This window comes from Medicago sativa, chromosome 7, assembly GCF_051527215.1.
Source record: "Medicago sativa cultivar Bolivia chromosome 7, Bolivia_mono, whole genome shotgun sequence".
In the NCBI taxonomy this organism is placed as follows: domain Eukaryota; kingdom Viridiplantae; phylum Streptophyta; class Magnoliopsida; order Fabales; family Fabaceae; genus Medicago; species Medicago sativa.
In genome coordinates, this window is record NC_140755.1 from 48,331,829 (window position 1) to 48,357,804 (window position 25,976).

The 25,976-nt window shown below is 38.2% G+C and overlaps 1 protein-coding gene across 1 annotated transcript; it reads right to left on the reverse strand.

The window, feature by feature from the left end:
• Positions 1 to 21,560: 21,560 nt before the first annotated feature.
• On the reverse strand, positions 21,561 to 24,708 carry LOC146906354 (uncharacterized). Its single transcript, XM_085728797.1, has 2 exons — positions 24,054 to 24,708; positions 21,561 to 21,622 (listed from the first exon to the last, which is right to left on the reverse strand). The coding sequence occupies exons 1-2, from the start codon at positions 24,706 to 24,708 to the stop codon at positions 21,561 to 21,563; spliced, it is 717 nt and encodes a 238-aa protein (XP_085584923.1).
• Positions 24,709 to 25,976: the final 1,268 nt, after the last annotated feature.

A 25,976-nucleotide genomic window follows, 5' to 3' on the forward strand; every position in this document is an offset into this window, starting at 1 on the left:
ACGGTTAGTGACCCACTTTAGTTTACAATATAATATGGTCCACTCTTAAATATTTGCACTAACCATCCTTCTTTTACTTCTTTAATACCTTTCAACCCTTGTTTGTTTGCTACAATATTGAGATTATTTATCTTGCATAGTGTTTCTCCATTTCATCTTTTACATTTGCTACCTAGTTTGTTGCCTACAATGTTGTGGTCACCGTTCTTTCTTTCTTTATTTTTGAACCCTTGTTTGTTTGGACAAATGCCGTAAGGCTGTCTTTATCTGTCGAGGCACAGTTGGTTTATGGATTTTTAAATCTCTTTAATTAATTTGTATTTCTAAAGTCTATTTTAAAAAAATAATTTTCATCCATCAAAGTTGTTAATGAGTTGAGTCATGATCACGTCGTTCTTTTTAAGACGTCTCAGACACTATCCAATATTATGCAAAGTAGACTATCAACTATGCCGCCTTCATGATAAAACAAGACTAACTACAAATGTGCAATTAACTAGCTAATCTTCGAAAATTTCACTTCCGTACTACGACCACTATTAATTTAATACCAAAATCAATCAAAGATGCTAATGTGATCACTCTATCATGGTATTGTGATCACTCAAATATGGTGTTACTACAATTTTAACATTTAACATTCACATATATCAACATGGTATTACAACCATTCAAATATGGTGTTACCACCATTTCTAACCTCTAAATTCTCCAAAGGCAGAAAATGTCCAAAGAATATATACTCTTGAATTCATTCTTAATTTCGAAGGGATATTAAATCTCAAACGATGCTATGATCTTAAAAGTATTCTTTATTCTGAAGGGACATAAATTATCGAAGGGATTATGCTCTTATCAACATCATTCTTAAATTTGAAGGGATATTTTACCTAAAACGGACTATGATCAAAAGAACACTTTTAATTTTGAAGGGACAAAAGAAATAAGGAGGAGAATAGCTCGTTACCACAAGTTGAAGAAAGAAGATAGAAAGAGTTCTCGACAACCTAATAGAACTCTTTGGTGTGCTTTTTGAACTGAGTGGAGTCATTTATTCAGATAGAGATTTTGTAATTGAATTTAGCTACAATTGTGGGAGCCAGTTGATCAGTTCGAAGACTCTTGTGAATAAAGATCAAAAGAAACTAACCCATAAAATTGGAGGAAATTATCTAATTAGATATAAACTAGGTATTCAACCCGTGCGTTGCATGAGTTTGATTATAATGTTTATTTTTTAAAGTTATTGAAAATAATAAATTTGGTGGATCACTTTTGAATTATTTTTTAATTAAAAATAAAATAGCTATTAAAATATTTTTAAACTTGTTATATTCTCTCATCCAGTGAATATATAGTATAGAGTAGATAAAAATTACTTTTGACATAAACAATGTATCTTTCTCCTCTATTAGAAATCAATAGAAATTAATAAAAATTTCTTTTAATATATTTTATTGATTTAGTTTATATCTTCTATTTTTGTTTACCTTTATTTTAATACATTTGTGGATTTTAGAAAGAAAACAATTATGAATTATAATTAGATATTATCAAATTTATATTATAACTTGAGTCAATGAAATTATTTTATTTAAAGAAAATAGAAGGAAATAACTTAATTTTAATAAATAAAGAAATAAATTAAATGGCTCATTTTCATATGTACCATTCAAACACTTCATGACAACATAGTTTTTAGATAAAAAAATAAAAATTATTTATCTTCTCCTCCTCCCTTTTACAAATATTTTATTTATTAAAATTTAGTTTGAATAATTATTGTTTCATTATTCAATTTTGAAGGTGAGAAAAACACAAGAGGGGGGGGGGGGGGGGGGGGGGGGGGGGGGGGGGGGGGGGGTTGAATTGTGTTTTAAAATTTCTTCATTTCTCCTAAGTTGAAACACACTGATCAGAAGCAAGGTGAGACTGCTTCTGAAGTGGAATTCAAAACAAAGATGCAGCGGATAAAAACAGAGAGAGAGAAGGAAGAAAGACACAAAGCAATTATACTGGTACCTTCCACAAACCGGAAGTAGTCCAGTCCCCCTTGCACTTCCAAGGAGAGTTCACTAAAAAATGTAATGTCAAATTACAACTGTTCACTGCTACAACTAGCAAGAGACTTCAAATTGCTCAAGCACACAAGCAAGAGACTTCCTATGCTCCTGAACACAATCAAGAGACTTCCTATGCTCCTGAACACAATCAAGAGACTTCTAATGCTCAAGCACAACTGCAAGAGACTTCTAATCAAACAAGATTACAAAGAAAAATGTTTGAGGTTGAACACTTGATATACAATCAGAGGTACTCACAATACAAAACAGATACAGACTCTTAAGACTTTAAAATTTCTAAGATATGAACTTGAAAACAGAAATTCTAAGTGAGCTTTTGAAAGCAGAACAATTTCAGCAGAGTTTTGGCACTTGTAAATTGTAGTTGAGTCTGATGCCATTCTCTAAGTCTTCACTCCTTTATATAGAGGTGTGAAAGAGACGTTGTGAAATTGCCAGCACATCAAAAAGATTCGTTTGAAGCTTTGATCAATCACCAATGATCTTTTGCCTGATTTGGTTGTTGTCCTATAAAGAAGCAATTTCAAATCCATTCCCATTGTGAAGGAACATCGTTGCAGGCAGAGCTATATTTCAGAGCTGTTTTTCTTGTCTTGTAGTGGAGACACTGCAGAGTAGTGGAGATAGTGGTTGTACACTTCGTACAATTGTACTTTGTCAACGCTTTTTGAAGATAAGCATCCAAAAAAAAAAAGGCCAGCTGAGTTGTTTTGACAACAGAATATCATAATTCAACAACAGAATATACTTAACTACTATTATTGATTAAGTAATGGTTAAGGGATCCTTACTCAAACTGAAGAGATTAAAATGTACATACTAGATAGATTTTCATATGAGTCACGTATGTGCAATGCCATTTAAACATCAAATTTGCCAAAGATCACAAATAAGTAAGGGCTATTGTTTACAACTAGAAATCAATACTCCAGCAAAATTGCGTGTACTTCAACACCACCAGCCAACAACTCATATAGTGTAATACTAATACTTATGTAACCAGTGTCAAACATGCAATGACAGATGAGGTTGTATTAAATTACTTTTATCTTCTCAAATTATTATAGTTGCGTATGTATGGTCCATGATTGTGTCAGTGCTTCTTGTGTTCATAATAGAATTTACAATAACAAGTAAAAAATGACTCTTCCAAAGAAAAAGCCAGATTGACACTTTTAAACCACAGTTATTGAAAATCCATTAAGCCATGACTGTTACCAGCTACAGAATTCACTCTACAATTTAAATCACCAAATGATTGAGAATCAAACCATCATTGTTCAAGGTATAAATAAACAATAGGGACTGAATAACGAAAAAATTAATTTCTATTTTGCCAATAATTAATTATTTCCATTAAATTTCTATGTCAAGTTCTCAAGTTTGCAGCATATAGAAAATGCAAAAGAATCAATTTTCTTTCAGAACAAAAACAGGGTAGTTTTCAACAATAAATTCAGTTCAGCTTTTCAAACAAAATAAGTGCAATACTCAACAATACTAAAATCAAACACTGTAAGATTCTATTTCTACCTCAATAAAAGAAATTAACACTATAATCTATAAAATGAGTAATGAACATTAAAGGGGTTAGGGTTTACAGTAGACATTAACACTATAATCTTGAATCTCGATTGAAATTTACAAAGTAAAATCAATCTTTCCAAGTATTGTGTTCCACTGTTTGAAATGGGGTTAGGGTTTCACGATTTTTTTTTTGAACAGCAAATGGGTTAGGGTTTCACGATTGAAAAGTCAGAGAGAGAGAGAAAGATAGAGAGAGAGAGAGAGAGAGAGAGAGAGAGAGAGAGAGAGAGAGAGAGAGAACTCACCGGAGGAAACCACTGATTGAACTTGAACGGTGAGCTTGGAGGTTCACGATTGGAGCTTCCCTATGAGAGAGAGAGAGAGAGAGAGAGGGAACTCACCGGAGGAAATCACGATTGGAGCTTCATGATTGAGAACTCACCGTGTTTGGTTTCACGAGACTGAGAACTCAAGCGAATATTTTCACGATCTGAGTTTTTTGGACGGTGAGCTTGGAGTGAAAAAGTGAGGATGCATTTTCACGATCTGAGGAAGGGATAAGGTAAAAGGGAAAACTTGTTTTTACCTCAGGGAAGCTCTCACCACTGATGGGAAAAAAGTTAGTCAAAGTTTTCACGAAAATTGCAAAAATGCCACCGCGTTGTTTTCCCTTCATTTCAATTATCCACTGATGTAAATGATATATGTTAGTACGAATTCCCCTCATCTATTTATGTCAACTGATGTAAAAACTCAGTGTGTGTATCTTTCCCAACAGATATTTTTAGTGCTGATGTGAAAACTAAATCCCTCATGATGTTAAATGTATATTTTGTAGTAGTGCCAGATGCTTATCATTGTAGATTTGAACTTCAGTAATGGCCTTCAATATTCCTCCTTGATGAAGAATTTCAGAAATGACTCTTCCATAATGAACCCAGACTCTGTTCCTGTCTTGACTTTCCTTCAGCTCCTTCAACATGTGCCTGAAGATGTACTTGGGCACATTCACTCTGGTTCTGTTGTTAAAGTGATGTAGAAACACTTTATGCGCTAGAGAGGGTTGATCACTACCTCCACCTTTTGGAAGTAGGTTTTGTTATACCCTAATTTTGGACCTAAAAATACTTATTCAAAATATCTTTCCATCTTGAATATATGTCTATTATTCTTGAAGAATTGCCAATTTGCTATTATTTACACTGACATTTTACTCTGCTTTATCTCTCAATTTAGCTTTAAAAATCTTTTCAACTGTGTATTTGTCTATGTTTTCTTGCATTCCAAGTCATCCAAAAACATTTTTCTTGCATTTCAAGTCATTTGAATTGTCTCTGATCAATTGCATATTTCTCTGCATTTTATTTCAATATTATTTGCAAAATTCATGAAAAGGGGTATTTTAGTCATTTCCTGCATTCAAACTCATTTTAGTCCTTGAAAATTGTTTGAGTCTTTTCAATTTGTTGTATAAGTATTTGTCTTAATTCCATGTCAGAATCCATTCCAAAAATTACCTTTGAGTCATTTTGAGTCAGTTTAGCCCCTAGGGGCATTTTAGTCATTTCCAGTGTTAAAACTCTTTTAAATCTTTAAAAAAATTGTCTCTGAGTCCCTTCAATTAGTTTAAATAAGTCCCTGCTTTAATTCCATGTTAAAACCCATTTTAAAATTGCATTTGAGTCATTTTGAGTCATTTTAGTCCCTAGGGGCATTTTGGTCATTTCACACGAAATTTTGGCAGAGAGAGGTTACTTTAAAGTACCTCATTTAGTAGTTGGTTCATTTTAGTCCGTTTTGTTATTTTTTATCGTTTCACTTTACGTTATTTTCCGTTTACCAATTTTAATTCAATTTTATTTTAATTTTCATTTTAGTCCTAAAATTTCGAATAATTGCATTTTTAATCCTTTTTGGTTAATTGCAGTTTGGTCCTCAAGTTTCAGTTTTTGAAAATTAGTCCAAAGGGAGTTAGTTACAGTCCAGTCCACGTGGCAAGCATCTATTGGGTCCCAAGCACAGGTGTCAGCCTATAAAAGGCCCAATCATCACAAGATCCATTGATGGGGTGCCACATCACAAACACACTTCAAAAACAGAAATCAACCTTTCTCTTTCTTCCCAAACCGATCAATACCCAGAAAATGGTGAAGAACATGATGAATCTTCATCAAGATCATCATCAAATTCATCTTCAGAAAACACAATAACAGAATCAATCAAGAAACGTTCAACAAAATTGAATCAAACTCAGAAAAGATTCGAAGCAAGTTCATCAAGATCAAATCAATTTCGTCAAAGCCGAATCCATAAACATTCAACAAAGACGAATCAAAGTCCAATTCGAGCTATTCCAAAACCCTAGGGTTTCAAATTAAACAACGAATCAAGGATCAGCAGCGAAAGAACCTCAAACCTGCAAAAGATAGAAGCGGTTAGGGTTTGAATATTTTCCAGAAAATCAAAGGACGAAGAAGAATCGCTTGACTCTCATCAAAAATTCATCATCACAAGCTATTCGGTATCGTTTCTCCCTTTCTCAACTTGATTCATGTATGTTCTGGATTTGTTACTATGATTTTGCATTGTTTATTACTTCGAAGAACCGAATCCATGCACCTTTAGATCTAGTAAAAACAGAGAGGTTCTTGAACATTTGAACATCAGAAACGAGAACCGGAGAGGGAGACGGTCTGTTCTGTGTGTTTAGTTTTGAAAATGGCGTCAGATCGCCGGAGAAGATGAAGATTCCGATGAATCTTCATCTTCCTCAGCCGTCTACCACCGTCCTCCGCCTCCGTTCCCAGTTTCCGGCCAGGCTTTTGCGTTTAGAGAGAGGAGAGAGCGTTTCAAGGTTAGAGAGAGAAAGAATGTTAACAAATGAAGAAAAACCGGTCCCTGCGCCTTATATAGACACCTGAACCAGACCGGTTCACAAGAACCAGTCCGGTTCAGGCTCCCTAGCGCCCACAGCCATCAGATCAAGGGTTGATCCACCTGGATCAATCCTATGGCTCTAATTCCATACGACCTGGGCATGGATCTTGCATGTATGGGCTTGGATCTGTCTCAGCTTTTCTTTTCTTCTTTCCCTTCGTTCTTGCTATGCACACCACTGTTTCTTGCTATATGAACCTCCTGCTATGCCAATTTTCCATGAAAAATTCTAAAAAAAATTCATGTATATTTCTTGTTAGTTTTGTGATATTTTTGTGATGATTTTGCATATTAAAATTGATAAAAAAAATAAAATAAAATAATGTGATGCTTTTCTTGCTATTTTGTGATGTTTTGTATTAAAAACTTGTGAAAGGTGCATGTTCTTGATCCCTAGTCATGATACATGATATTGATTTGTGAAGTGCGAACTTGTAATGAACATCTTGCTGTTTTGAAGTATTTTTACTGCATGAATATATTGTGTGTTTACTTGTTTTGTAAGCTTTGATTGTGAATAAATAAATGGAGAATATGTCTAATTGTCTCCCAAAAATGCTAATTGTGATACATGCTTTTAATCCTCTTTGCAAAACCTGAATTTATGCCTTTGAAAACGTGTTGGATTGTGAGGATTATAAGTCATGTGAACTTGGTATTTTTGTGATGATTTTGGGCACTTTCTTGATTTGCTTTCACTTGTTTTTTGTGATATTTTCTTACTTTTGATATGATAGCCTTTACTTGCTCTATATCCTGTGTTACTAACCCTCTACCTCATATTGCATACATAAGCATCTCATCCTCCATCTTACCTTCTTAGCTTTTATTTCTTACACTTTCATTCTTATACCAAGACTTAGAATGTAAAACCTAGGGTGGTGTATTTTACTTTATGCCATTTTAATTTCTTGCAAGACCATAGCATGTAAACTAGGGCCAATGTAAAAGGACAATGGACTCTAATGATGTACACCGACACAAGCACCGACACATGCACACACATCACATAGATACTTTAGATGTATGTTTAGGGTATGCATGCCTTAGATGTATGTTTAGGGAATGTATGTTTAGATATATGGTTAGGAACTTTGAAACATAGACAAAAATCCTTTTTTTTCAAAAAATATGAACAACATCACTCAAATATTTTTCTAAATAAACCTTGGGATCAAAATCCCATTGTATTTCCCTTTTATTTTCTTAAATAAAAACTTCAATGAATTTTAATAATACTTAGACTTTCTTTTGCAAAATGACTAATTCAACCTCATATTTTCACAATCTTATGCCCTTGAGGCCTCTTTCTCTCATTCTTCAAAATTCCACTTTTCAAACTTAAAATCAACCAACAAAAACAAAAACATTTTTTGGAAGAGAACTACGGTGGATTTGATCCCTTAAAAGGGTACGTAGGCAAGGAAACAATATTCCTTCAATTCAAATAAAATAAAAATTCAGACATCTTCTTCTCCCTCCAATTCTTGACTTAGTAAACTCTTAGGTGTAAATATCATTTTTCAAATAGCATTTAAAAATAAAGCGCACGCGTAGAAAGTAAAGACAGTTCCTATAGGATACTATAGTCGTTATGGGTGCCTAACACCTTCCCGTAGCGAAAACAACTCCCGGACCTCGATTCTCAAGGGTTTTTCTTATTTTTCCCTTCCCAAGAAAAAATGAGATATCAAAGGTTAAAAAGGTTCAAACTTAATCAATGTTTGACACCCGAAAAACCAAGATAAAACAGCTGGCGACTTCACTGGGGAGAATTCGAGAGTTACGCCTAGTCTTTATTTCCACGCTTGCGCTTTCGTTTTTACTTGCTTCTTTTTGCTTTCTTATGTGAATAAATGTTTAAAATTCTTGCTAACGTGTGGGGTGAGAATATCAAAAGTCCTACACCCGGGCTGAGTGAACTTAGGATTTAGGGGGGATATAATCGACAATTCATTCCGAGGGTTGCCTCGTGTATTGGATATCAATCCCACATAGCTGAGGCATTTTGGGGGTGATGTTGTCGGCGCGTGTTGTCGCGTTTAGTCACTTTACTTCTAATTGTTCTATGACGCTATGAACCATAGATAACCAAACCTATCCATGGCCATTTTCTAGGATGTAGTGCGGAGGCTAAACCGAGTGTTGTCTCGAATTTAGTCGTCACGCGATACTACACTCAAGTTAGACCTTCTACGGATAATCATGGAGCGAGTGCTTGTCTCGTGGCACCATGATATACGTCGGAGAGGTTGCGACTTGGGAACCTTTTTAGAACCCGGTTACTATTATCCAAAGCCCTAGATTCACCGGACACCGTGTCCACCCTTGACTCCTTGACTTTGAATTTCAACCCACCATGTTTTCTCCGTACTTGAACATAATCATGCATACATGCATACATGCATAAACTCTTTTTCCATGCATTTATCGAAGGGCTTAGACGAATTGAATTTGTAAACATTGTAGGAATGGGGAAAACTAAGTCCTACAAGTTCAAGGAAGTGGATTTGGCTAGTTTGAGAGATCTGGCACTCAAGATCGAGGATCCGACTGGTTTCCGACATCGTTACGGGGCCTTACTTACTATTCTCCGGACTAATGTGGATGAGAAGCTTGTGCACACTCTAGTGCAATTCTATGATCGGGACTATCGATGCTTCACTTTTCCCGATTTTCAGTTGGTGCCCACACTCGAGGATTATTCTTGCTTGATGGATCTATCTATTGCTAAAGGGGTACCCTTCGCGGGACTTGAGAATCCTCCTACTCCATTGGTTATTGCTAAAGATCTCTATCTCAAGACCACCGATGTCTCCAAGAATCTTGTTACTAAGGCTCACATCCGAGGATTCACTTTGGAGTACTTACTTGAGAAAGCCAACCTCAAAACTACTTGTCAGGACACTCTTGAGGCTATTCTTGCACTACTCATCTATGGGCTTATTCTCTTTCCGAATCTTGATGGCGTCGTGGCTATGAATGCTATTATGATCTTCCACTCCAAGAATCCGGTCCCTACTTTGCTAGCTGACACGTACCATGCTATTCACGATCGATCCGGCAAGGGTCGTGGATACATTCTTTGCTGTGTACCTCTCCTCTATAGGTGGTTTATTTCGCACCTTCCGAAGTCTTTCCATGATAATCCAGAGAATTGGACTATTTCACAGAGGATCATGGCTCTCACCCCTAATGAAGTGGTTTGGCTCACTCCTGCTGCTAGAGTCAAAGAAATCATCTACGGTGGTAGAAAGTTTCTTAATGTACCTCTTCTTGGTACCCGGGGTGGAATCAACTATAATCCGGAACTCGCCTTGCAACAATTTGGTTTCCCGATGAAAGAGAAGCCTATCTATCTTGCTACATCTCCTTACTTCTTCCATTACTCTAATGCTCCCACGGGAATAAGAGAGGATTTCATAGAGGCTTGGTCCAAACTTCGGAGGAAAGAGGTGAAGCATATGAGTGTAAGGTTCGGTGTTGCTCATGAGGCCTATACACAGTGGGTGATAAACCAAGCTGAGAAGATTGGTATGCCTTACCCCGCCATGAGATATGTGTCTGCACCTATTCCAACCATGCCGTTGCCTCTACTTCCACCTACTCAGGAGATGTATCAGGAGCATCTAGCTATGGAGAGCCGAGAGAAGCATCAGTGGAAGACTAGATACTTTGAGGCTGAGAACTTGATCATGACTTTGGATGGAAAAGATGAGCAGAAGACTCACGAGGTTTTGACATTAAAGAAAGAGTTGGCTAGAGCTAGGAAAGAAATCGAAGAAAAGGATAAGTTGCTTATGAGGGACTCCAAGAGGGCTAGGGGGCCCGTAACTTCTATGCCCGATACTGCAGCTATGAGTCTGAGTCTGAGGATGATGCTTCCACTTCCTATGCTTGAGGATTTCTGTTTCCTGTTGTTATTTCCAGTTGTTATTGTTGTTTTACATTTCAAAGTACATCCCTTGGCTTAGTATTTCAAAGGGAATTATCTTGTAAGACCTTGTGATGTTTGAATGTTTCAGTATGTTTAGTAATGTTTACCAATTTCTAATTTGTCTAAAACCCTTCGATAACACAAAAAAAGAGTCTTTTTGCATATGCATTAACACATCTCATGCATCATATGCATTCATTGGTCACAAAAAACTTCTCTCGTGCTCATTGCCTCCTAGTTCTTCTGCCGCAGTCTGAAAAGTGGCTCGCGCTCGTAAAGTTTACCAACCAGATAGAGTTCATCAAACAATATTGTACAAGAGAAGAAACATGGCTAACTTTGAAGAAGAAAATGCTCAGCTCCGTGCCGAATTGGCTGCTATGAAAGAAGACTTGGCTAAGGCTCATGACGCTATGTCTACTATGATGGCTGCACAAGAACAACCAGTCACATCTGTCCCAGCTTCTACTGAAATGATTCCATCTATCCCACTGTCTACTGTGATGTCCGATGTTCGGTTTGTTATGCCCAATGGACACCCTTATAGACTCTCAGCTTTCTATGCTCCTAATACTGCGGCTGGTATTTTTGGTATTGGCAATCAAGGACAGATTCCTGCGACAACTTTTACTCCTACGTCTACCTCTATACCTCAAATGACTACTGTTGTTACCGATCCTATTGTACACACTGTGTAACAGGTAATCGATGTTGACACTCCGCGTGGACAAGACCCTATAATGGAGACTATGAGGAAACAGTTAAGGGAGTTAGCTGGAGAACTCCGGGAGGTCAAAGCTAGTCGTGGGAACGGTGTTTCTGCTAAAGCTTATGATCTATGCCTGGTGTCCCGATTTGAGGTTCCTAAGAAGTTCAAAGTGCCAGATTTTGACAAATACAATGGATCTTCTTGTCCACACAGCCATGTCATCCGATACGTCCGAAAGATGGCCAATTACGCAGATAATGATGCGCTGATGATCCACTGCTTCCAGGATAGCTTGATGGAAGATGGGGCAGACTGGTATACTGGTTTAAGCAAGGACAATATCCATACTTTTGAGGAACTCGCTGCTGCATTTGAAAATCACTATGAGTTTAACACCCGCTTGAAGCCGAATAGGGATTCTCATAAGTCTTTGTCTCAGAAGTCAGATGAAACCTTCAGTGAGTATGCTCAGAGATGGAGAGCGGCAGCTGCCCGTGTCTCTCCTCTGCTTGATGAGGAAGAACTGACACAGACATTCCTGAAAACTTTGAAGAAGGAATATGTTGAAAGAATGATAGTCTCTGCTCCAAATAATTTCTTCGACATGGTTACTATGGGAACTCGTCTAGAGGAGGCTGTCAGAGAAGGTATCATTGTTCTTGAAAAAGGTTAGTCCTCGGCTAGCGCGCCAAAGAAGTATGGTAACGGCCACCATAAGAAGAAAGAATCTGAGATAGGGATGGTATCTGGTAACCAGGCTACAGCTGCTGTTCAGTTACCTCCACCCTACCAATATATGCAGTACTCTCAACATCCTTTCTTCCCACCATTCTATCAGCAATATCCTCTGCAACTGGGTCAACCACCAGTGCCCGTTAATGCCATTGCCCAGCAGGTACAACAGCAGCCTCCTGCTCAACAGCAATAGCAGCAACAACAGGGTCCTCGGCCCAAGACTTATTTCCCACCAATACCAATGCGGTATGCTGATCTGCTCCCAACTCTACTTGCTAAAGGCCACTGCATCACCAGACCAGGCAAGCCTCCGCCTACACCATTGCCTCCCAGGTTCCGACAGGATCTCACATGTGAATTCCATCAGGGCGCCCAAGGCCACGATGTTGAGGGTTGCTATGCTCTGAAATATGTGGTAAAAGACCTGATAGACAGAGGACGGTTGACGTTTGAAAATAGTGTTCCTCATGTTCTTGACAACCCACTTCCAAACCATGCTGCCGTTAATATGATCGAGGCTTTCGAAGGAGTTCGTGTTCCTCGAGGAGCTCTTACTTTAGATGTCCGTAATGTTGCTACTCCTTTGGTACCGTTACATGTGAAACTTTGCCAGGCTTCTTTGTTTAATCACGATCATGCTTCTTGTTCAAAATGTCTTCAAAATCCCATGGGTTGTTGTATGGTGCAAGATGATATACAGAGCCTAATGGATGAGAAGTACTTGATTGCCAGTGATGTTTGCGTGATTGTGCCAGTGTTTCATGATTCTCCGGCCGAAAGTGCATCTCAGACAAGGAATGTTGAACCTTTGGTGATCAGGCTACCTGGCCCGGTATCTTATGCCTCTACGAAGGCAATCCCCTACAAGTATGATGCAACTATGATTGAGAATGGGGTGGAAGTGCCGTTGGTATCACCAGCTATGGTTGATAACGTTGCTGGAGAAGTTACAACTCTGAGAAGCGGAAGGGTCCGTCCACCCTTGTTCCAAAAGAAGGTGGTTACACCTATTGCCACAATAACTCCACCAGTTGCTCCTCCTGTTGACAAGAACACCGGCCCATCAGGCCAATCTATTGACGAGTCTAATCTGGACGAAATTCTGAGGCTTATCAAAAAGAGCGATTATAAGATTGTAGACCAGCTGCTGCAAACTCCGTCAAATATATCCATCTTGTCTCTGCTCTTGAGCTCAGAGGCTCACAGAAAAGTGTTAATGAAGGTACTAGAACAGGCCTATGTTGATCATGAAGTCTCCGTGGATCAGTTCAATGGAATAGTGGGTAACATTACTGCTTGCAATAACTTGGGGTTTGGTGAAGATGAGCTCCCCGAAGCAGGGAAATACCACAACTTGGCTCTGCATATCTCGGTACACTGTAAATCTGACATGATATCCAATGTGCTGGTGTTCACTGGATCATCCTTAAACGTAATGCATGAGTCTACACTGAGACAGTTGAGTCATCATGGACTCTCTCTAAGGGGAAGTAGCTATTTGGTTAAGGCTTTGGACGAATCTCGTAAAGATGTTCTTGGAGAAGTAGATCTACCAATTACCATTGGTCCTAAGACGTTCTAGATCACTTTCCAGGTCATGGAGATCAATGCTTCTTACAGTTGTCTCCTCGGAAGACCGTGGATTCACGACGCTGGGGCAGTAACTTCTACTCTACATCAAAAGCTCAAGTTTGTGAGGAACGGTAAGCTTGTCACTGTACATGGTGAAGAAGCATATCTGGTTAGACAAGTGTCATCTTTCTCTTGTGTTGAAGCAGGGTCCGCTGGGGGGACGTCATTTCAAGACTTGACTGTTGAAGGTGCAGAACCCCGGAGAGCTAGTGCTAGTATGGCTTCATTGAAAGATGCCCAGAAGGCTATTCAAGAAGGGCAAGCTGCTGGCTGGGGCAAAGTGATACAGATTTTGGAGAACAAGCGCAAAGAGGGCCTTGGATTCTCTCCGACCTCAGGCGTTTCCACAGGAACTTTCTATAGTGCTGGGTTCATTAATGCTATTGCTGACGATGCGGCTGGAAGTAGTTATGTGCCTACATTTGTTGTACCAGGAGGCACTGTGATAAATTGGGAGGCCATTGATGTTCCTTTAGTCATGCATGCTCCCATGTAACGTGTCTTGTTGCTCATGCTTTTCTTTGTTTTCAAAATAACAATCCTTTCGCTCTGCCCAAGGCGAAAGTGATATCTTTGTAAGGGCATGTTTGTTTCAGCATTGCCGTTATCAATAAAAGTTGTCGTCTTTTCCGCGACTCTTCGTTTTTTTTACTTTTTAGTGCCTTTTTCTTGGAAATAATGGTAATGCCAGAAAAAACCAAGACATTTGTATTTTCTTATTAATTTCAAAAATCTGCATGAAAAAACATTTTTCTAAAAATCATCCCAATCATATTATGCAGATTAAACCACAATAAACCCGTTGAACACAGTGACCCTATGGTTCCTCCAAATTTTGAATTCCCTGTATATGAAGCTGAAGATGAGGAGGATGATGAAGAGATACCGTATGAGATCACTTGACTGCTGGAGCAAGAAAGAAGAGCCATTCAGCCTCACCAGGAAGAGATTGAGCTTATCAACCTGGGTACTGAAGAAAACAAGCGAGAGATCAAGATTGGTGCTGCACTTGAGCCAGAAGTGAAAAAGAAGATCACTCAGCTTCTCCGTGGTTATCCAGATGTCTTTGCATGGTCCTACAAAGATATGCCGGGTCTAGATCCCAAGATTGTGGAACATCGGATACCGACAAGACCTGAATGTCCTCCCGTCAAACAGAAGTTGAGAAGATCGCGTCCAGACATGGCTCTTAAGATTAAGGCTGAGGTGCAAAAGCAAATTGATGCGGGTTTCCTCATGACAGCTGAATATCCTGAGTGGATTGCCAATATTGTACCAGTACCAAAGAAAGATGGGAAAGTTCGAATGTGTGTTGATTACAGAGATTTGAATAAAGCCAGTCCGAAAGATAACTTCCCATTGCCTCATATTTATGTGCTTGTTGACAGTACTGCCCAATCCAAAGTGTTCTCCTTTATGGATGGTTTCTCTGGCTATAACCAGATACGGATGTCACCTGAAGATAGAGAAAAGACGTCCTTCATCACTCTGTGGGGAACGTTCTGTTATAAAGTGATGTCGTTTGGCTTGATAAATGCTGGTGCAACCTATCAAAGAGGTATGACTACTCTGTTTCATGATATGATTCACAAAGAGATTGAGGTATATGTTGATGACATGATTGTGAAGTCAAGTGACGAAGAGCAGCATGTTGTGTATTTGAAAAAGATGTTCGAAAGATTGAGAAAGTACAAGCTACGGTTGAACCCTAACAAGTGTACATTCAGTGTAAGATCTGGAAAGTTGCTAGGCTTCATTGTCAGCCAAAGAGGCATTGAAGTTGATCCCGACAAAGTCCAAGATATCAGAGAGATGCCGGCCCCTCAAACTGAAAAGCAAGTCAGAGGTTTCCTCGGACGCCTGAATTATATTTCAAGGTTCATATCTCACATGACTACTACCTGCGGACCAATTTTCAAATTGCTCAGAAAGAATCAGCCTGTTGTATGGAATGATGAATGCCATGAGGCTTTTGATAGCATTAAAGAATACTTGTTGGAACCACCTATCCTTGTCCCGCCAGTGGAAGGAAGACCTTTGATTATGTATCTGTCAGTGCTAGATGATTCCGTAGGTTGTGTTCTCGATCAACAAGACGAGACTGGAAAGAAAGAACATGTTATCTACTATCTGAGCAAGAAATTCACCGACTGTGAGACTCGGTATACAATGCTTGAAAAGACTTGTTGTGCTTTAGCTTGGGCTGCCAAACGCCTGCGTTATTATATGGTGAATCATATAACTTGGTTGATATCCCGAATGGATCCAATCAAGTACATCTTTGAAAAGCCTGCTGTTACTGGAAAGATTGCACGTTGGCAAATGTTGTTGTCTGAATATGATATTGTGTACAAAGCTCAGAAAGCAATCAAAGGAAGTATCCTTGCTGAGCATCTTGCTTGTCAACCTCTTGATGATTACCAGCCAATTAAGTTTGATTTCCCTGATGGGGAGATTATGTATCTGAAAGCAAAAGACTGTGAAGAGCCACTAATCAATGAAGGGCCGGATCCCAATAGCAAATGGGGATTGGTATTTGATGGTGCTGTCAACGCTTATGGTAAAGGGATTGGAGCCATTATTGTAACTCCGCAGGGGCACCACATTCCTTTCACTGCTCGAATAACTTTTGAATGCACGAACAACATAGCTGAATATGAAGCATGCATCTTGGGCATTGAAGAAGCCATTGATATGAGAATTAAGCGCCTTAACATCTATGGAGATTCTGCACTTGTTATTAATCAGATAAAGGGTGAATGGGAGACTCATCATGAGAAGTTGATCCCTTACCGTGACTATGCAAGACGTCTGTTGACATACTTCACCAAGGTTGAGTTGCACCATATCCCTCGGGATGAAAACCAGATGGCTGATGCTCTTGCTACTCTGTCTTCCATGTTTCGTGTGAATCACTGGAATGACGTGCCCGTAATCAAGGTGCAGCGTCTCGATAGACCTGCTCATGTGTTTACTATTGAAAATATGCCAGATCGGGCTGATGAAAATGTGAATGATGGAAAACCTTGGTATTATGACATCAAACAATTCTAGCAAAATCATGAATATCCACCTGGTGCCTCCAACGGGGATAAAAAGACCTTGAGAAGATGGGCTAGTAGATTCCTTCTGGATGGAGAAATCCTATACAAAAGGAACTATGACATGGTCTTGTTGAGATGTGTTGATAAACAAGAAGCTGAGAAATTGATGCATGATGTACACGACGGTACCTTTGGGACCCAGGCTACAGGTCACACTATGTCAAGAAAATTGTTAAGAGCCGGCTATTACTGGATAACTATGGAGTGTGACTGCCACAGGCATGCCAAGAGATGCCACAAGTGTCAAATTTATGCTGACAAGATTCATGTGCCTCCACATGCTCTCAACGTTATATCTTCCCCATGGCCTTTCTCTATGTGGGGCATTGACATGATCGGAAGAATTGAACCAAAGGCTTCCAACGGACATCGTTTCATTCTAGTGGCAATTGACTATTTCACCAAGTGGGTTGATGCTGCTTCTTATGCCAATGTAACCAAGCAAGTGGTGGTGAAGTTTATCAAGAATAACATCATCTGTCGATATGGTGTTCCCAACAAGATCATCACTGACAATGGTTCCAATCTGAACAATAGCATGATGCAAGCTTTGTGTGAAGAATTCAAGATTGAACATCACAACTCTTCTCCCTATAGACCTCAGATGAATGGCGCAGTTGAGGCTGCTAACAAGAATATCAAGAAGATTGTTCAGAAGATGGTCACTACTTACAAAGACTGGCACGAGATGCTACCTTTTGCCTTGCATGGTTACCGTACTACAGTGCGCAGTTCAACCGGGGCAACTCCTTTCTCTTTGGTATATGGTATGGAAGCAGTTCTCCCTCTGGAAGTGGAGATTCCATCTCTTCGAGTGATCATGGAAGCAAAACTAACTGAGGCTGAATGGTGTCAAAGTCGGTATGACCAGTTGAATTTGATCGAAGAAAAAACGTATGGATGCTATGGCTCATGGACAGTTGTATCAAGTGCGAATGAAGAATGCGTTTGACAAGAAAGTTCGACCTCGTGAATTCAAGGAGGGCGAACTCGTATTGAAAAGAAGGATAAGTCAGCAACCCGACCCAAAGGGCAAGTGGACACCTAACTATGAAGGTCCTTATGTTGTCAAGAAGGCTTTCTCTGGTGGTGCTTTGATTCTCACACATATGGATGGTGTTGAACTTCCGAGTCCTGTAAATGTCGATATAGTCAAGAAATACTTTGTCTAAAAAGAGAAGAATAGTGTGGTAGGTCGAAAACCCAAAAGGGCGGCCTAGGCAAAAATGTGCTTCCCGGTGGATCGAAAACCCGAAAGGGCGATCCAGGCAAAAGTTAGGGACAAAAAAAAATGAATATGAAAAAGCTCGCTGAGATTGTACGCAACTCAGGAAAGAATGAGCGTCTCGATGAGCCGAAAACCCGAAAGGGCGGTTCATGCAAAAATGAGATTGATAATAAAAGACAAGTAACTATGTCTGGCAAATCACCATCACCTCTTGGGGCATCTGCGACTGTCAATGATCATCTTAATCAGAAGCTTTTGTACTTGTGAATTCAAAATTTCTATGAAATGTAGCGGTCATCGTGTTCAATGTACCACCAACCAATAAAATTACCATTTTCCAAGCTTTGTAAATCCGTGGAGTTATGTCTTTGACTAACTTCCACTCCTCTACATCAATTTGAGCCTGTGCTGTTGTTTGAAACTCTACTTTCTTTCTATTTTCAATGCTATATACAAAATATTTTCTTTCCATTTTGATAATGTCAATGTCTGAAACAAACATTTTTGAAAATTGAAAAATCTTTTCCATCTATTTTGAAAACAAACCTGAGCAATAGGGTACATTCCAGTGAAACATGCATGAATAAATGAGTGTCAATACCTATTCCAATACATGTTACAAGCAGGTTGTTCCTCAGGATCATCTGTGGTCAATGGCAAGAATGAAAAAACAAAATGGAAGAAAAATTTGAAAAAGTGCAAGAGAAAAGCTCGCTAAGTTGAAAACCCGAAAGGGCGGCTTAGGCAAAAATGAGCACCCCACTGATTGACGACCTATGAAGGCAATTCAGGCAAAAATGGGGCAATAAAAAAGGATTTATTCCTGGTGAATCAAAAAACCGAAAGGGCGGTTCAGGCAAAAATGGGATTGAAGAATGAAAAATGAAAGAACGAAAGAATGAAAAACATTGACCATAGATGCGAACATCCAATGTTTACCCAGCACTGACACGCCTAACAGCGGCGACCTGTATCAAAGAATCTTCCAAGGCCCCTCTTCTATAAGTTTTGTGTGTGATATTGTATATTGCCCTCAGCCATGGTTTTGATACGTCTTTCAACGACGGTCTCTCCAAAAAGGATTTCCATATGAATATGTTATAGCACGAGCCACTACGTGCCCAATATTCCAATGTTTTGTCTGTCTCTGTGAAACTTCTCTGTCAAACTACAAGCCAATCATGCATTTCAAGCATTCGTACATGAATAATCATGCATTTTATGTGCTCATACATTTAATAATCTTGTTATACCATACATACATGTTGCATTCCCAATCCGTGTTATAGCACGAGCCACTACGTGCCCAATATTCCAATGTTTTGTCTGTCTCTGTGAAACTTCTCTGTCAAACTACAAGCCAATCATGCATTTCAAGCATTCGTACATGAATAATCATGCATTTTATGTGCTCATACATTTAATAATCTTGTTATACCATACATACATGTTGCATTCCCAATCCCAACTTTCAATTCAACTCAATCTTCACTTTCAATCCAGTTTAATCTCAAATTTCAATTCAATTCAATTTCAATTTTCAATTCAACTCAATTTCAATTTCCAATTCAACTCAATTTCAACTCTCCAATTCAATGTCTACGTCTCTGTTAAACTCTCAATTCAACTCCATGTCTATGTCTATGTCCCTGACTATTTTCAACTTCCAATGTCTCTTTCAATATCAACTTTCAATTCAATTCAATGTCTCAATCAATGCTAATTCACTCTCAATTTGCTCTTGGGCCAACAATAACGGTCATGTCTATCTTCAAATCCAGTCAATGTCAGTCTACTCTCAATTTGTATCTTTTCAAATCAAACCTCCAATGTACCTTGCTATATGTCTTGTTATTGGTCAAGTGGCTAGTTCGATCCAAAGAACAACTTGTACCTGCTTATATGCCTATGTTTCCGGTCAAACGACAAGTTCGATCCAAAGAACAGTTTGTACCCTGCTTATGTTTTGTTATCGGTCAAACGACAAGTTCGATCCAAAGAACAGTTTGCACCTACCTAGATGTTGTGATATTGATCAAGCAGCAAGTTCGATCCAAAGAACAGCTTGTATCAACCTTTTTGTCTATACTTCCAGTTCAAATAGCAAGTTCGATCCAAAGAACAGTTTGTACCTGCCTATCTGTTTGAATTTTCGATCAAGCGACAAGTTCGATCCAAAGAACAGCTTGTATCTTCCTATATGTCTATGTCTCCGGTCAAGTGACAAGTTCGATCCAAAGAACAGCTTGAACCTGTCCTATGTTTCTGTTCCCCAGTCAAGCAGCAGGTTCGATCCAAAGAACAGCTTGTACTCACTCTCTGTTTGTATTCCATGGTCAAGTGGCGAGTTCGATCCAAAGAACAGCTTGTACCTATCTTTTGTCCCCTGGTTTGTCTACCCTGTCAATGTCTACCTAAATCCCCAGTGATATGACATTCTTTGTAGACTCCAGTTGTTTGTCTTGCATTCATAATCAAAATGTTGCATGGCATTCATGTGTTTTTTGAAAATGTGAGAAGCGTATTTTTATGTCCAAAAACAGTGCAAATGTTAATATTTAAGTATCTTCGTCCCGTCAAATCAAAGACTTCGTCTCTTGACTCTCCGGACAAAGAAACATAAATAGGGGCAGCTGTTATACCCTAATTTTGGACCTAAAAATACTTATTCAAAATATCTTTCCATCTTGAATATATGTCTATTATTCTTGAAGAATTGCCAATTTACTATTGTTTACACTGACATTTTACTCTGCTTTATCTCTCAATTTAGCTTTAAAAATCTTTTCAACTGTGTATTTGTCTATGTTTTCTTGCATTCCAAGTCATCCAAAAACATTTTTCTTGCATTTCAAGTCATTTGAATTGTCTCTGATCAATTGCATATTTCTCTGCATTTTATTTCAATATTATTTGCAAAATTCATGAAAAGGGGTATTTTAGTCATTTTCTGCATTCAAACTCATTTTAGTCCTTGAAAATTGTTTGAGTCTTTTCAATTTGTTGTATAAGTATTTGTCTTAATTCCATGTCAGAATCCATTCCAAAAATTACCTTTGAGTCATTTTGAGTCAGTTTAGCCCCTAGGGGCATTTTAGTCATTTCCAGTGTTAAAACTCTTTTAAATCTTTAAAAAAATTGTCTCTAAGTCCCTTCAATTAGTTTAAATAAGTCCCTGCTTTAATTCCATGTTAAAACCCATTTTAAAATTGCATTTGAGTCATTTTGAGTCATTTTAGTCCCTAGGGGCATTTTGGTCATTTCACACGAAATTTTGGCAGAGAGAGGTTACTTTAAAGTACCACATTTAGTAGTTGGTTCATTTTAGTCCGTTTTGTTATTTTTTATCGTTTCACTTTACGTTATTTTCAGTTTACTAATTTTAATTCAATTTTATTTTAATTTTCATTTTAGTCCTAAAATTTCGAATAATTGCATTTTTAATCCTTTTTGGTTAATTGCAGTTTGGTCCTCAAGTTTCAGTTTTTGCAGATTAGTCCAAAGGGAGTTAGTTACAGTCCAGTCCACGTGGCAAGCATCTATTGGGTCCCAAGCACAGGTGTCAGCCTATAAAAGGCCCAATCATCACAAGATCCATTGATGGGGTGCCATATCACAACCACACTTCAGAAACAGAAATCAACCTTTCTCTTTCTTCCCAAACCGATCAATACCCAGAAAATGGTGAAGAACATGATGAATCTTCATCAAGATCATCATCAAATTCATCTTCAGAAAACACAATAACAGAATCAATCAAGAAACGTTCAACAAAATTGAATCAAACTCAGAAAAGATTCGAAGCAAGTTCATCAAGATCAAATCAATTTCGTCAAAGACGAATCAAAGTCCAATTCGAGCTATTCCAAAACCTTAAGGTTTTGAATTAAACAACGAATCAAGGAACAGGGTTGAAGCGGTCAGGGTTTGAATATTTTCCAGAAAATCAAAGGACGAAGAAGAATCGCTTGACTCTCATCAAAAATTCATCATCACAAGCTATTCGGTATCGTTTCTCCCTTTCTCAACTTGATTCATGTATGTTCTGGATTTGTTACTATGATTTTGCATCGTTTATTACTTCGAAGAACCGAATCCATGCACCTTTAGATCTAGTAAAAACGGAGAGGTTCTTGAACATTTGAACATCAGAAACGAGAACGGGAGAGGGAGACGGTCTGTTTTGTGTGTTTAGTTTTGAAAATGGCGTCAGATCGCCGGAGAAGATGAAGATTCCGATGAATCTTCATCTTCCTCAGCCGTCTACCACCGTCCTCCGCCTCCGTTCCCAGTTTCCGGCCAGGCTTTTGCGTTTAGAGAGAGGAGAGAGCGTTTCAAGGTTAGAGAGAGAAAGAATGTTAACAAATGAAGAAAAACCGGTCCCTGCGCCTTATATAGACACCTGGACCAGACCGGTTCACAAGAACCAGTCCGGTTCAGGCTCCCTAGCGCCCACAGCCATCAGATCAAGGGTTGATCCACCTGGATCAATCCTATGGCTCTAATTCCATACGACCTGGGCTTGGATCTTGCATGTATGGGCTTGGATCTGTCTCAGCTTTTCTTTTCTTCTTTCCCTTCGTTCTTGCTATGCACACCACTGTTTCTTGCTATATGAACCTCCTGCTATGCCAATTTTCCATGAAAAATTCTAAAAAAAATTCATGTATATTTCTTGTTAGTTTTGTGATATTTTTGTGATGATTTTGCATATTAAAATTGATAAAAAAAATAAAATAAAATAATGTGATGCTTTTCTTGCTATTTTGTGATGTTTTGTATTAAAAACTTGTGAAAGGTACATGTTCTTGATCCCTAGTCATGATACATGATATTGATTTGTGAAGTGCGAACTTGTAATGAACTTCTTGCTGTTTTGAAGTATTTTTACTGCATGTGAATATATTGTGTGTTTACTTGTTTTGTAAGCTTTGATTGTGAATAAATAAATGGAGAATATGTCTAATTGTCTCCCAAAAATGCTAATTGTGATACATGCTTTTAATCCTCTTTGCAAGTGAATTTATGCCTTTGAAAATGTGTTGGATTGTGAGGAATATAAGTCATGTGAACTTGGTATTTTTGTGATGATTTTGGGCACTTTCTTGATTTGCTTTCACTTGTTTTTTGTGATATTTTCTTACTTTTGATATGATAGCCTTTACTTGCTCTATATCTTGTGTTACTAACCCTCTACCTCATATTGCATACATAAGCATCTCATCCTCCATCTTACCTTCTTAGCTTTTATTTCTTACACTTTCATTCTTATACCAAGACTTAGAATGTAAAATCTAGGGTGGTGTATTTTACTTTATGCCATTTTAATTTCTTGCAAGACCATAGCATGTAAACTAGGGCCAATGTAAAAGGACAATGGACTCTAATGATGTACACCGACACAAGCACCGACACATGCACACACATCACATAGATACTTTAGATGTATGTTTAGGGTATGCATGCCTTAGATGTATGTTTAGGGAATGTATGTTTAGATATATGGTTAGGAACTTTGAAACTTAGACAAAAATCCTTTTTTTTCAAAAAATATGAACAACATCACTCAAATATTTTTCTAAATAAACCTTGGGATCAAAATCCCATTGTATTTCCCTTTTATTTTCTTAAATAAAAACTTCAATGAATTTTAATAATACTTAGACTTTCTTTTGCAAAATGACTAATTCAACCTCATATTTCACAATCTTATGCCCTTGAGGCCTCTTTCTCTCATTCTTCAAAATTCCACTTTTCAAACTTAAAATAAACCAACAAAAACAAAAACGTTTTTTGGAAGAGAACTACGGTGGATTTGATCCCTTAAAAGGGTACGTAGGCAAGGAAACAATATTCCTTCAATTCAAATAAAATAAAAATTCAGACATCTTCTTCTCCCTCCAATTCTTGACTTAGTAAACTCTTAGGTGTAAATATCATTTTTCAAATAGCATTTAAAAATAAAGCCCGCGCGTAGAAAGTAAAGACGGTTCCTATAGGATATTATAGTCGTTATGGGTGCCTAACACCTTCCCGTAACGAAAACAACTCCCGGACCTCGATTCTCAAGGGTTTTTCTTATTTTTCCCTTCCCAAGAAAAAATGAGATATCAAAGGTTAAAAAGGTTCAAACTTAATCAATGTTTGACACCCGAAAAACCAAGATAAAATAGGTTTTCATTCTGAATCTTTAGTAGCATATTCTTTTCAATGCTAATATCAGCATATACACCTCCCTTCTCTTTTCCATACAAGGTTTCATTCACAATAGGCTTCCAGGGACTTGTCCTTGGATTTGGAATGTATGATCCCTCATACTGACCAGAAGAGTCTCTTCTGAGTACCTTAGCAACAACATTCTCAGAGATGATTACTGGGATACCCAGGACGTTGGACCTGATCTCCAGACCTTTGTATGGTTCCAAACCCATCTCCTCTCTTGTCTTCCCAGCCAAAGTAGGATCAAGAAGGATCTTCTGCTTCTCTTCAGCTTCAGAAGCAGCTCTATTATAGATTGAGGCTCGTACCCAGAAGAGCCTTACTAATGCTTCATATGTTGGTCCATTCAACATAGTGAAGTAGTCCATTATGCCCTGTGCTTCGTAGTAGCTTCTGATTTCGCACCCATGATGTGCTAGAGAGATGAAGTCTACCGGATTCTCTGGTTGGATGGTTAAATCCCATTCTTCCAGTTTCATTGTTCTTCCCGCAATTTCATATCCAGGGGCTTCTTGAGAAGATGATTCAGGAGCACCTTGTTGTTGCATGTTAGATGTTGATTCTGGAATATCTTGATGCGAACTTGATGATGCCATTGATGAAGATGAAGATTTTAGGGTTCTAAGGTTTAGTTGCAAAGAGATTGCACTTACTTCGCAAAGAAAGGTTGAAAGAAAAAAGTGTATGTAGTGAAGTGAGTAGTGTGTGAATTGTCCAAGTGTTTTGAGTAAAACGTTTGCAATTCAAAAACGACAAACAAACATAACATTAATGACAAAGGGGGCGCGTGTAAGTACATTCAAAGCTATAATCATCATTGCCCTCTTAAGTTATACACCAATACAAATAAGCCACGTCAGAAGTTCTCAGAGTAACTGCCAAGTTAGTGGGCCAGGAGTTACCAAAAAGTAACTTCCAGCGTTTCACTAACTCTGATATTCAGAAGCACAAAATCCAGCTTCTTGACTTCAGATGCTGACGTCATCATCAGAAGCACATTTTCCTCAGAACCTCAATAAAGAGCTTCTGATGAACCATGGCTTCTGAACTGACTTCAGAACCTAAAATCCTATTCAGGAGCAAGCAAGCTTTTAATCAGACACAAAGTGCATGTTCAAATTTTTCTTTATAAAATCAAATCTTTCAACAGTTAAAGGCTTAGTAATTATATCAGCCCATTGATTTTCAGTATCAATGAATTGTATATCTAAAATTCCTTTTTGAACATAGTCTCTGATAAAATGGTGTTTGATTTCAATATGCTTATCTCTTGAATGCAAAATTGGATATTTAGACAAACAAATAGCAGCAGTATTATCACAATAAATTGGAATACTGTTAGCAATAATCTGATAGTCTTCCAACTGATGTTTCATCCAAAGTAGTTGTGTACAACAACTTGCAGCTGAAATGTATTCTGCTTCTGGTGTAGACACAGCAATAGTTGCTTGTCTTTTGCTAGCCCAGGATATAAGATTATCACCCAGAAATTGACAATTGCCACTGGTTGACTTTCTTTCAATCCTATCACCAGCATAATTAGCATCACAGAATCCAACCAACTTATAATCTAAGGATTTCCTATAAAGGAGTCCAAGATTAGTTGTTCCTTTCAGATACCTGAAGATTCTCTTAACAACTGTTAAATGAGATTCTCTAGGATCTGATTGGAATCTTGCACACAAACATACACTGAATAAAATATTTGGCCTAGATGCAGTGAGGTATAACAAAGAACCAATCATACCTCTGTACAGCTTCTGATCAACTGTTGATCCAGTAGCTTCTTTGCTTAAGGTGCAGGTTGGATGCATTGGAGTGTTCATCCCTTTACAATCTTCTAGCTTGATGTTAAAAAAGTCTT

Bases quoted from the DNA above. Each gene is read 5' to 3' on its own strand.
- LOC146906354 (XM_085728797.1), bottom strand. From the start codon at position 24,708: ATGGCATCATCAAGTTCGCATCAAGATATTCCAGAATCAACATCTAAC. The intron at 21,623-24,053 runs GTTTTTCGGGTG...TGTTTTCTGAAG, and splicing joins TGAAAACCTATTTTATCTTG to ATGAATTTGATGATGATCTT.